We start from the raw sequence: 13,360 nt of genomic DNA on the forward strand, positions 1-13,360 counted from the left end.
CAGCCTTGCTCAGCCCAGCGCATCCTAAGTCTAGTTCAGCCTTGCTCAGCCCAGCCCATCCTAAGTCTAGTTCAGCCTTGCTCAGCCCAGCCCATCCTAAGTCTAGCTCAGCTCAACCCAGCTCATTCTAGCTCAGCCCGGCCTAGTCTAGCTCAGCCAGCCCTTCCAGTCTTCCTCCTGCAGTCCAGCCTGGCTCATCCCAGCTTAGTTTATCCTAGCCCAACCCAGCTTAGCCCAGCCCAGCTCAGCTCATTCCAGTATAGCCTAGTCAGACAGTGCAGTGTAGCCTAGCTTTGTCCAGCTCTGCTCAGCCCATTTCAGCCTAGCTGAGCTCAGTTTAGCTCAGCTCAGCCTAGCCCAGCTCACACTGGCCCAGCCCAGCCTATTCCAGCCTAGCTCAGCTCATCCTAGCCCATTCTAGCTCATCTCAGCCTAACCCAGCTCACACCAGCCCAGCCCAGCCTAGCCTATTCCAGCCTAGCTCAGCTCATCCCAGCTCAGCTCAGACTAACCCAGTTAACACCAGCCCAGTCCAGCCTATTCTAGTTTAGCTCAGCTCATCCCAGCTCATTCCAGCTCAGCCCAGCCTAACCCAGCTCACACCAGCCCAGCCCAGCCTATTCCAGCCTTGCTCAGTTCAACCCAGCTCATTTCAGCTCAGCTCAGCCTAACCTAGCTCACACACCAGCCCAGCACAGCCTAGCTCAGCTCATCCCAGCTCAGCTCAGCCTAACCCAGCTCACACACCAGCCCAGCCCAGCCTATTCCAGCCTAGTTCAGCTAATCCCAGACCATTCCTGCTCAGCTTAGCCTAGCTCACACCAGCCCAGCCCAGCCTATTCCAGCCTAGCTCAGCTCATCCAGCTCATTCCAGCTCAGCTCAGCTTAACCCAGCTCACACCAGCCCAGCCCAGCCTATTCCAGCCTAGCTCAGCTAATCCCAGCTCATTCTAGCTCAGCTTAGCCTAGCTCACACCAGCCCAGCCCAGCCCAGCCTATTCCAGCCTAGCTCAGCTCATCCCAGCTCATTCCAGCTCATCTCATCTCAGCCTAACCCAGCTCACACCAGCCCAGCCCAGCCTATTCCAGCCTAGTTAAGCTCAGCCTAGCCCAGCTCAGGCAGTCTAGCTTGGATTAGCCCAGTTATTGAGCCCATCCCACCCTAACCCAGCCCAGCTCAGCACAGACCATGCCAATCTAATTTAGCCAGTCCAGTCCAGTTTATTCCAGATCAGTACAACCCACCCAGCCCAGCCCAGCCTGGCCTAGTTTGGGTAGCCTAGTCTATTTACCCCCATTCAGCTGAGCTCAGCTCAGTCCATTCTAGCCTAGCCTAGACCATGCCAGATTAGCTCAGCTCATCCCAGCTCATTACGGTCCATCTCAGCCCAGTTTAGCTCAGGCAGCCTAGCTTAGACTATTTCAGCCTAGCCCAGTAAGTCTAGCCTAGCTCATCTCAGCTTAGTTTAGCTTAGCCCAGCTCGGTCCACCTCATCCTAGATTAGCCTGCCTCAGACCAGTCTAGCTCAGTTAGCCCAGCTCAGTACAGACCATCCCAGCCTATTTTGGCCACTCCACTCTAGTTTATCCCAGCTCAGTCCAGCCCAGCCAGTTTAACTCACCCTAGCCCATTCTAGCCTGGCTTAGCCTTAGATATCCCATCCCATCCCATCCCATCCCATCCCATCCCATCCCATCCCATCCCATCCCATCCCATCCCATCCCATCTCATCCCATCCCCTTTCTCATCTCCTAACTCATCTCCACCTAGTCCACTTCAGCCTATTTTAGCTAATCCCACTCCATCCTAGCTTGGCCCCGTCCATTTCAGCAAGCCCATCCCAGCCTAGGTCAGTTCAGACCAACTCAGCCCAGTTCAGGCTAGCTCAGCCAGCCCAGTCTAACCTAGCTGTTGACAACAACTCAGCCTAGCCAAGCCCAGGCTAGATAAAACAAATCTAGTTCAGGACACTCCACATCCTGCTCAACCCAGTCTAGACTAGCTCAACCAGCCAAACTAAGCCCATCTTATTCCATCTCAGCCCAGATTCTATTTTAGATTTGCTTAACCTACCCCAGCTTCCTTAGGCCAGGGCAACAAAGCTCATACCACTCTAGTCTAGCCCAGCCCAGCCCAGCCCAACCCAGCTCAACCCAGCTCATCTCATGCTGGCCAAGTTCAGTCTGGTGTAGCAAGCTCAGCCCAGCCCAATCTAGTTTACTGTTGTTCAACTAAACTTAACCCAGCTCAGCCCAGCTCAGTCTAGCTTAGTGTTTCCACCCCAGGCCAGCTTAAATCATTCAAACTCAGAGCATTCTAGCCCATGCTAGCTTAGCCTAGCTCAGCCCAGTTTAGCCCAGTTTACCTCATTCTACCCCAGTCCAGCTCAGTTCGGTCCAGTTTGGACCAGCCTAGCTCAGCTCATCCCATTCCAGAATAGTTCAGTCACCTAAGTCAGGCCTCCTTATCCCATCTCAGTCCAGTTTATTCTGGCTCAGCCTAGCTCAGCTCAGCTCAGCTCAGACCAGTCCAGTTGAGACCAGTCCAGCTCAGCCTAGCTCAGCTCAGACCAGTCCAGTTGAGACTAGCCCAGCTCAGCCTAGCTCAGCTCAGCTCAGACCAGTCCAGTTGAGACTAGCCCAGCTCAGTCTAGCTCAGTTCAGCTCAGCTCAGTCCAGTTGAGACCAGCCCAGCCCATTCTAGACTAGCTCAATCAGTCCAACTTGGCCTACCTTGTCCCAGCTCAGCCCAGCTCAGTCTCATTCAGCTCAGCTAAGCTTAGCTCAGCTCAGCCACAGCAGCCTGAGTCATCCCCATCCTTTGTTGTTGTCTCCTAATCCTCGCCTCTGTCCTGCCTGGGAGTCTCTTGTTGCTGCTTTCCAGGAAGCTGGGTTTCATCCTCTTTTTTCTCTTCTCTGCAGCTCAGACCACGACACGGCCTTGTGCCTGTGATCACGTCCTGTATTCCTCTGGCTCTCGCTCTCTGAATCACCTTCTCCTTCTTGTTAATGCTTCTCTCTCTTATGCTCTTAGGCCTGGCCTGGTTGAGACTCCTCAGTGTACCAATGAGCAGAGGAGTCCGGATGGTACCGGGACCCACCTGCTCAATGTTGTTGAGTGTCCTTCATAGGGGGACAGCCAGGCTTCCTGTGGCCAGGTGATCCCACACTGAAGGTCCATTCTCATGGCTAAAGGCCATCTGGCCTACGGTAGAGAGCTTAGGACTGGGCGAAACCTTGGCTGGAAGCTGTTTTTCTCTGTGTGTGGTTGCCTGTGGATGACAGACTGAGTGGTGAGGGGGCTGCATGACTGTGTGTCTGGCCCCTAGATGGGGTCCCTCACCCACTTCCTGTTCCACCTCCACGTTGTGGCAGCTTGCCTCCACGTCATGTCTGGCCTGTGGTCTGGCTGTGGTGGAGACAGGTGTGTCTGACCACACGGGCCTTGATGGAGCCAGGACTCCACATGCATGGCCACAGGGGTAGCTTGGGGCCTGAGATGCAGGAAAGGGAATGAAATAAACGTCTAGTTTCTCTGAGATCCCCGACAGAGATGGGGAGGGAGAGAGGACAGAAGGAGAGACCTGAGAGCTTGTTGTCAAGGAGCCAGAGCAACAGGGCTACTCCAGAGCAACAGGGCTACTCCAGAGCAACAGGGCTACTCCAGAGCAATAGGGCTACTCCAGAGCAACAGGGCTGCTTCAGAGCAACAGGGCTACTCTAGAGCAACAGGGCTATTCCAGAGGGGCCCCTAAGCCAAGGAGGCTCCAAAGAATAGCTTTGAGGTCACAGGGTTGACATCAGGGTGGGGCAAGTGTCTGGAATGGTTTGGCTATGAGCTGTGGCTACCTCCATGGCTAGTTCTATCAGAAAGTAGGTGTCCCAGCCTGAGGGCCGACATGGAGGCCTGCAGGTCACAGTTAGGTGCTACACTCATTCGGATCCCATCTGCCCTATCACAGCTTTCCCAGGATGGGCCTTTGCCCTACTGTGTCCCTCAAAGATTGTCAGGGTAGGGATTCCACCCTTTACTTGATCCTCTACACATCCTACTGTCCCCTCCCCACAATGTCCCTCTTTGTAGGCTGCCTCTGCCACTGAGCCTTATTTACATGATAACATGACTCTGGACCCTCACAAGGTGCCAGACAGTCTTTGCCTAGGAACAGCCTTGTCTGGAGGGGGAGGGTTGTAAATCAGATGGTATGATTGGGTGTCAGTGGTGCTAAGTGTTGAGTTGGGGAAGTTGGCCTTTTCTGGGTTCTTGGATAGATATGTTGCAGAGGACGGACTGCTGCACCAGTCTTGGAAAGTGTGGAATGAACTGAAGTCCCTTTAGCCCCTTATCTGTGAAGCCAGTCAAAGGTGTTTGGGAGGTAGAGAGGGTAGAGATCTTGGTACTGGCCTCCAGAGATCTGCCTGTCTCAAGGGGGATATGGAGGTTCTGTCATCAGGCCAAGCATGCCCTGGAGCCATCAGCAATGGGAGACATTGTGGCTGCCTGTCTTAGTCATTTCTGTTGCTGTTAAAGAATACCACAGGGCGAGTGGATGCAGTGGCTTGGTCAGTAGAGGTTCAAGGCTGGAAGCGTGATGCAGGGTGCTGGGACAGTCAGTCTGGTAAAGGCTGCTTCCTAGTCCACAGATGCTCATTTAACGCCATGTGTCCTGCCATGAGACTGCCCTCATGAACCAAGCACCTCCTTTTGGTCTTAGGGTTTGCCAGACCAAGTCAGAAGGCACCCTCACAGGGCACCATGACAACATGGTATCACCAGCTACAGTGTGTCATCAAGTATGTGCAGCGTGCACACTTGGACAGGTGATTCAAGCTACAGCTGTCTGCTCACAGCTATGAGGTGGGACCAGCAGTTGAGCTGATGTCCCATAGATACATTTTCTATGTAGGGTTACAGTGGCTGAGTGTGTGTTGTGGTTTTATCTGAGCACTTGTGCCCGCTCTTGTTATGCAGTCCCTCATGAGCCTCCCATTGGTCTTGGTCAGTGTTGAGCATGGTGTTTCTGTTTGGTGCCATCTCTTAGTTTTGACACTTTGATTTTGGAGAAGGCAGGCACTGCTTCTGTCTCTTATGACTCTTGTCACCAGGTTAAAGTCCACTAGCTAGTCCTTGATGACCTCATCTTGAGATACTTACTTTGGCCATATTTGTGAAGAACTATTCCCCAAAGCCTACATTTATGGGTTCCAAAATGTGATTGTATCTTTTGGGGACTCCCATATAGCCCTCCATGGCGGACTGATAGGTAGATATAGAGAAGAAAATAGCCTCTTAGTTTTAGGGGTCATCCATGGTATGTAGATGTCAGGGTCATTGTCTTGGCTGTCTAGGGCAAGTCCAGCTCTCTGTGGACTCTCCCTCTTTCTAGGTGGGGATTTGCTTCTATGTGGGAGTTCCTGTCACACTGTGCTTTTTGAGCTGAGCCCTTGTTGCCTGTGTCTAGTGTCTGTGGGGTCTCGTGGCTTGGAGGGATAGTCATTAGAAGAAGACACGGAACTGTGCCTTCAGGGATGTTGCTCTATGAGCTGGTTGAGGAAGAGGGGTACCTAGGCCTCAGCTTGACAGGGGATATGGCGTAGGAGAATCTGGCAGGAGTAAAGGGTGGGCCAAGTCTGGGCTTCCTGAGACAGTGTGCATCTGAGTATGAGACTGAACAGTATCGTGTGTGTGTGTGTGTGTGTGTGTGTGTGTGTGTGTGCACATGTGCTCACCTGCCATGCATATCTGCCACATGAGTGGGTCTGACAAACATTTGCTTGTGAGTGATGGTGTTTGAGTGATTGCGAGTGATGAATACACACGTTATGAGTGATTGCAAGTGATGAATACACACGTTATGAGTGATTGCGAGTGATGAATACACACGTTAGTGAGCTGGCCAGGGCTGGGGTTTGGGACATATTCTGAGCAGAGCCTCTCCTCCCATCAGAACAATCATCCTCCTCCCAGGCCTGGGTCTTCTGCACCCAGTAGGGTGGCTTGCTGTGCCTTTGCCATCCAGGCCCTACTCTGAGGCCTGTAGAAGCTGGACTCGACAGACGCCTGGGGGCTATGGCCTGGTCCTGGGCAGCAGGCTTATCTCTTAGTTTCCCCATGGTGCTGAGCCTGACACTCCCGTGTGGACCTCCTTGTGAGACTGTCACCACTTGTGATGACAAGGTTGTTTGGCCACCTCACCCTCAAAATGGTCTAAGTAGTTCTCATGCCTTCCTTTACCTGGGGCCCAGCAGAGCCACACCCACCCCAGCATCCTTACTAGAAGTGTTCTCACCACTGAAGCGTTTTCTGCAGGAAAACCCCACAGACCACTGGGCTTTTCCATCCCATGAAGAGGTCTTTCTTCTTCTTAGTTCCCTAACAATCATTACATATGAGAGAAGCCTGTCTTTTGTCATGTGAGTTCATGTCCCAAGGATGGCACCGCCAGCTTTAGCACACCTGTGTGCCAGCTTCAGCACACTTGTGTGCTGTCACCTAATTCCTCTGCTGTCCTAGCTGGGGTCAGGCGATAGTGGTCTTGAAGAGTGACCTGCAGCCAGGTTCCCAACAGGGTCCTGATTCCACCATTAGTGCCCCTGGCTTTGCTGTTCACATCAGCCTAAGAAGTGAGAGGTGAGCCTGGGAGGAGGTCAGCAGGAGTGAGGGACCGGGAGGAGACTGGGCCAGAACTCTGCGATTTGAGTAGGATTGCACAGAGGTGGCTACTTGATTCCCCATGCTTTTCACCATATAGTCCTTGCCCATGTTCTTGGGACCTGTCATCACAATGGTGACCTTAAATACCTTCTCAAAGTACTCTCAGGAGTTACAGAAAAGAGCTTTACTAAGGAGCCCAGAGACAAAGTAGGGCTGCGGGCTGGGGTGGGGGTTGATGGGCCTCAGAGTCTGCTGCTGCCCTGTGGGAGGCTCCTTATCCTGCAGTAGGACCTGCTGCCTAGGCCAGAGGTCTGAAGCACTCCTTTCAGTTTTGTGGCCTTATCCCTGAATGCTTGTCTGTCTCTTTATTCTTCACAGACAAAGGGCTGTAGGAAAAGGCCGGGTTCTGTCTGGAGTCAGTGGGGCAGAATTCCTTCTGAGGAGCCAGCGTCTGGACTTTGGGTTGATTCTGAGTGTCCCAGCTTTGATTCTGTGCTCTAGGTGTGGCCTAGTGGGAACTCTAGACTCTAAGTTCTTGTGTTTTCGTGGTTATTCAGTCAAATCAGAGAGGTCCTGATGCCCATAGACCTGAGATGAGCCCAGGTGGCCAGCATCTCGTAGGTCAAATTGATGAGGGACAGATATTCTTCTAAGCCTTGTCTCAAAGCATCTGTGTAGGATAGCCCACCTAGGTGCTCTGAGCTGCAACTTTTTGGGATGCTGATATCTCATCATCGCTGGTGCCTTTAGGGGTCTCTGCTCCCTTCTATCTCAAGGGCAAACAGGCACCTCAGGAGGCTCAGGCACACATGGCTGCAGGCCTGCATGGGTGCTGGCATCGCACCTATGCCCTGGTCTGGAGGATGTTGGCATAGTCTTGGAAGGTCTGGGGTGTATCCTGCACCGGTGTGGAGAAGACCCACTTCACCTGGGGGAAAGGTGTATGTGAGGATGGCTCTGCAGCTTGGCTTAGCCCTCCCAGACCCACCCGCTGGGGTGCAGGATCCCACCTTGAGGACGGTGACAGTGGCCCCATAGCTCACACTGAGCAGGAACAGGGTGATGAAGACACAAATACTGGTCCACAGCTCTTCCAGCTCCTCGCCCTCCACCTCTTCAATACATAGGTCCTGGAGGTCTAGCTCTGGGATGGGGTGGGACCAGCCAGTTAGCTCCCCAGACTCCAGGTGACAGTGGGGAGGGGGTAGATCCCATACTTGTCTCATGCAGTTCTGATGAAGAGGTCCCCATCCCACCTGCTCTGTCCAGCCCTAGAGGCAGGTGTCCTTTCCCCTGACTGTTCATTCCTTCTTTCTACTCCAGTGCCCACAGTGACCCAGTATCCCCCACCATCAACAGGGCTATTGCTAAACCAGAGAGCATGATAAAGCCTACCTGTGTTTGTGTGTGTGTGTGTGTGTGTGTGTGTGTGTGTGACTGTCTTAGGGTCTTTGGCCACAGGATGCCTCTCTACAGAATTGCCTTTTGTTCAGAGAGTGCCCAGGGCTCTTAGGAAGGGCTCTGAGCTCATAGGTGCATCTCTAGGGCCTGCATGCGTGCTCTGGATCCAGGAATCTTGGTTGTGGCATCTGAGGAGCAGGTCAGGACACATGGACTCTAAAGCAGACTTCGAGCCTTGGAGGGGCTCTACTCCTGCCTTAGTATCCCCATTGTCTGGTTTACTACTCTCACCAAACAGCTCATCTTCCTGTCTCTGCTTTCCCACAGCTCAGGCCTCCACCCTCCTCCATCTCTCATGGCTTGGGGTGGGCCAAAGTGTAAGGATTTAGTCTGGAGGCTGAGGTGCTGGTGGACTCTGCCATTGGTGTTCCTCAGAGGTGTCTCAGATTCAAAGGCTAGATACTTACCTCTGGAAATGATGAGTGTGTATGGGTTCCTTTGTGTGCATGTGTGTGTACATGATAGGAGCCACTGGTCTCAGGTGTGTAAGCCATATGTGCTGGTGGTTGGGTATGGAATGGGTATGGGTATGTCTTGGTCCTGGTTTTCTTATCCTTCTGGGCCTGGGATGAATGTATAGCTTGCTTTGGGCTATTGCTAAACCAGAGAGCTCAATGAAGCCTAGCTGTGTGTGTGTCTGTTTGTGTGTTTGTGTGTGTGTGTGTGTGTGCATGAGTGTACAAACATATCATAGATGGGGGAACCTGACTGTATGAGGCTGGCAGCCCATTCTGGTCCTTGGGATGAATTTGGGTTGGAGTGAGGCTGAGTAGTAAGATGAGGAGCACCAGGCCTGGCGTGATCATTTGGCAGGGCAGGTGGTCAGGGCTGTGGGCTCAGCCTCAATGGCTGTTGAGTAGAAAGGGAAGTAGCAGGGCCATGCTGAGTCCTGCATCCTAGATGTTGACTTTCGCTGTTTCTCTGCCTGAAGGGGTTTAGTATCCAGGAATGCCCGGGAGAAGGAGCTTGCAAGACTGAGAGGTGGGTGCTGAGGCCTCCCAGACTGGCTCATTTTAGCTACATCTCTAGAGATCAGGTGCATGATATACAGTGAAGGGCAGGAAGGACCAGGGGTACCTATGCTGAAGTCCTGTGATGTCCTATTTGTCAAATACCCAACACATAGACAGATGGGTGAGCCATGCTTCTCTCCTGTCACTCTCTTGGGGGTGTCCCTTCTTTCAGGCCAAGATATTTCTGCCCACAACCTGCCTTCTCCAAGAACAGGCACCCAGGGCTCTAATCAGGCACTGAGTGTTTATTGGGGGTAGCTTCCTGGTGTTACAACAGCGAGCGGATGTCTGCCATCCACCTTCCCCACCGCAGCTACATGGAGGCCTGGGAGGGATGGAGGGAGGCGTTACCAAGGCTCGTGGATATTGTTCTCTCCAGTTTCCTGGGTTTCCCCAGTGCCTCATGGATCACTCGGCAGGTGAACTGTTTTCTCTGTGTCCAGCGTGTCTCGGTGACCTCTAGGCGACTGAAGATGAAGAAGCCTTGATTGGAGCCATTGGATTTCAGAGGTGTTGTGGTACTGTGCTGACTGTCTGGAATCAGTTCGCCATCCTCCAGCCACTGCACAGAGATGTCCTCAGGGAAGAAGTTCTGGATCAAGCAGGTGAGTGTGCGTTTGTCCTTGCTCTCCTCCTCTGGTGGCAGGAACACATATACCTCGGGGGCTAAGCGCTTGCCTGTGGGCAGACATGAGTTAACCATGTTCTCTGAACATGAAGAAGGGATGGCCCACTCTCCTTCTCCTGTACTCACCTGGGGTCTTGGTGATGGAACGCACAATGGGCTTGGGAAATTCAGGGTGGGCCACTATGCACCGATAGCCGTTGCCTTCGATCCAGTCCTTGGCATCCACAGGCAAGATGGAGGTGATACTGGTTGTGGCGTTATGGTGCTTGGTGGACCTCTGGGTTGCTGAGCCTGGAGACTTTTTGTTCTCTTGGGTCCACGTCACGGTGACATTCTTCTCGCTCTCCAGGTCCACCACCAGACAGGTAAGCTTGGGAGTCCCCTTTTGATACAGGTCCAGGGGGCTGGGTGGGATCAGGTAGGTAATCACACCCCGTGGCTCATCATCTGTCGGGGAGGAAAGGCTGTGAGAGAGCCTGCCTTCCCCTCAGAACTCTGAGGTCTGGGCATCAGGCGAGTGTGGACCTACCTGGGCATCTCTGAGTTTGGGCGAAATAGTTTAGGCCTTGGGAGGTGACCTTGCAGGTGAAGGTGCTTTCAGACATCCACTGCTGCTCAGTGATGTTGAGTTCACTGTAGGTAGAGGCTAGTTTGCCTTCCTCCTTGATTCGAACAGTTTGTGCAAGTGTATTAGGTATCTTCTGATCGTCCATTAGCCAGCTGACAGTGACATCATTTAGGAGGTGGTCATAAATGAAGCAGTACAGCTGGATGGTGGAGTGGAATGCATTGGGGTCGCAGGATGAGTGGAGTAGCTTCAAGGTGGGCTCAGTGATGTTGACAGGTCGAACTAGGGCAGAGGCAGTGAGCTGTGAGTATCGCCCTGGCCTTGTGTTCCCTCAAGGTAGGCCCCCGAGTATGTTGGGTGCCCGCTCTCCTGTCATAGGTATGTATGAGAGGCCCTTCCTGCTCTGACCATGTTTTCTCTTGTGGAAACTGTAGCCAGCCCAGCCCTGTTTTTTTTTTTTTAATATAGGAGATTTATTTTTTATAAAGTTAATCATTTCCTTTTTTTTTTTTTACTAAACTAATAACATTTATTTAAAAAGGCCTCTTAAATATACATGATGACTTCTAACATTGTGTATATTTAAAAGTAATATGCACTCAACCAGTTTTTAAAATCTATTTGGAACACTAAACATGATAGAAGTAGAAAAAAAAATTCTCTTATGAAGTCCTCTATGAAAGGAAATTGTGCCAGGTTCCTGGTTAGACAGAAACCGTTCCATCTCCAAGGGAGAATCCACAGTGTATCTGCCAGCCCAGCCTTACTTACCTAGGATGGTCCTACTTTCGTTGAATGAGGATGGAGGATGTGCCACTTGGCATGTGAAGTTCTTGGCTGACTTGTCCCAGCTAATCACTTGGCTGGTGGTGACCTTGAGTTCAGAGCCGAGGGCAGGGAAGTTCACAGTGCTCATGTTCAGGGAGTCTGAATACCAGGTCACAGTCACCGGAACAGGGAAGTAGTCCTTTACCAGGCAGCCCATTGTCACGGAAGCAGTGTCTTCAATACAGGGCTTCAAGGTGTAGAGCTGAGGTTTCTCGATAGAGGCTGTGAGAAAGGAAGGGCCTAGGTTAGCCTTGTTTAGGTCACCGCATGCCTGCAGCATGGGGAACTGATTAGGGCAGCTGTGACAGGAGCAGGATTCTGGGGACCCTATTCCAGTCTAGGAGACAGATGGTTAGATTCCTTCTGGGTCTTGTCTTTATTTTCTAAACCCAAACACAGACCTAGGGAGCTCCCTGATTCCTTACACCCCGCCAGGCTTTGCTCACTCACTGCCCCTAGCTGGCTCAGCACAGGGCCTTCCAGGAAAGCTGGGCACGAGTTTGGATGAAGAGGCAAACTTGTCCTCTTTCTTGATTGGGAAATTTTGTGGATACGTGTGAGGTATCTCCTGTCTGTCCTTTAAACCAGGTGACAGTGACACCATCTAGGGAATGTCCATAAATGAAGCATGAGAGCTGGGTGGCAGACTGTAAGCCATTATGGTCTCAGGATGAATGGAGTAGCTTTAAGGTAGGCTATGTGATGTTGACAGAGGGACTAGGTTGTCCTTTATGTCCAGGACACAGGTACCCCCACAGGGCTTGGTGGCCCAGAGAGCTGATGAATTGCCATTGTCTCTTCTGTCCCCACTCTTGGGGCCTGGGGATTCAGAGCCTTCCCAGGACTACCTGTTTCCTGGTGAAGCACATTAAGTCTGCTTTGGGACACATTGAACTGTGAGACCCTTGCTTCCTAGGGCTGTTGGTCTCAGCCTTTCGGATATGTGAGGCTCTCTGCTTTACCGTGGGCTAGCCTGCACAGTGTTCTGCCTCCCAGATGACCTCCATGGATCCCAGAAAGCAGCACATAGAGAATACAACCACTTCAGAAGCCACCTTGATGCTCTAGAGTGTCCACATGCCCATGACATTCTCCTGAGAGCAGGGCTCAGTTCAGCTCTTGCCAGGCCCTCAGAAAGCCCAGGATATCTCTGCTAGGCCCGATTGGCTCTACCTGCCCAGTCTAGCTGGTAGCTGTTGTGGCATCCTACAGCAGCACAATCCTGCCCAGTCTAGCTGGTAGCTGTTGTGGCATCCTACAGCAGCACAATCTTCTTTGAGGACAGTTAAAACACCAACAAATAATTTTGAGCATTCTATCTTAACACAGTTTAGTTCAGCACCAGAAAGTTCAACTAGACCAAAAGACCTCTAATAGTTTGGCCTAGTCCAGAACAACTTAGCTTAGCCTTGCTCAACCCCTCCTAGCCTGACCCATCCCAGCTCAGTCCCATTTCACGCAGCCCAGGCTAGACCAGCTCAGATCAATAAACTCATCCAGCCTGGCAGAGCTCAGCATAGCCTACTTCATTCAGCTCAACCACACCCAGCTCAGGTCAGCCCAGAACAGCCTAGAATAGTCTAGAATTGCCCAACTCAGCCTAGTTCATTTCATAGCTCAACTCTGCTTAGCCTGGTAGAGCTCAACCCGGCCCAGTTTGTCTCAGCCCAGATCATACTAGAACAGTAATCCTAGTTTGTCCCAGCTTGTCCCAGCTCAGTCTAGTTCATCTCAGTACAGCCCAGTTCAGCCAGTTCAACACATTCCAGTTAATTCAAGTTCAGCTCAACACAGCTCAGCGCACTCTAGTATAGCTCAGCCATCTTATGGAAGTTTAGCCCAGTCCCTCTCAGCTAAACTCAGCCTAGACCAGTACGGCCCAGTTTAGTCTAGCTCATTCCAGCCCAGCCTCACTCAGCTCCTCTTAGCCCCACTCAAATTAGTTTAGCTCAGACCAGTCCAGCCCAGCTCAGACCAGCTCATCCCAGTCTACCCCAAAGCAGTTTAGTTTAGCCCAATCCAGTCCAGTCCAACCAAATCTAGCTCAGCTCAACCCAGCCCAGCTCAGCCTAGTCCACCCAAGCTAACTCAGCTCAGTCTAGCCCAGACTTCCTTAGCTGAGCTCAGCTTAGTTCAACTCAGCACAGCACAGCCTTCCTCAGGTGAGACCAGCCTAGCTCAGCTTAGATCAGCCCACCTTATCTAGC

At 52.1% G+C, this 13,360-nt stretch overlaps 1 gene segment (V, D, J or C); it reads right to left on the reverse strand.

Moving 5' to 3' along the window:
* Positions 1-9,360: 9,360 nt before the first annotated feature.
* Positions 9,361-11,377, reverse strand: LOC110324163. The segment is given in 4 exon segments: positions 9,361-9,807; positions 9,884-10,204; positions 10,287-10,607; positions 11,097-11,377. Coding segments are annotated over 4 exon segments (1,221 nt in total).
* Between the last annotated feature and the right edge of the window lie 1,983 nt (positions 11,378-13,360).

The sequence above is a fragment of the Mus pahari genome, chromosome 7 (genome assembly GCF_900095145.1).
Source record: "Mus pahari chromosome 7, PAHARI_EIJ_v1.1, whole genome shotgun sequence".
NCBI lineage: Eukaryota > Metazoa > Chordata > Mammalia > Rodentia > Muridae > Mus > Mus pahari.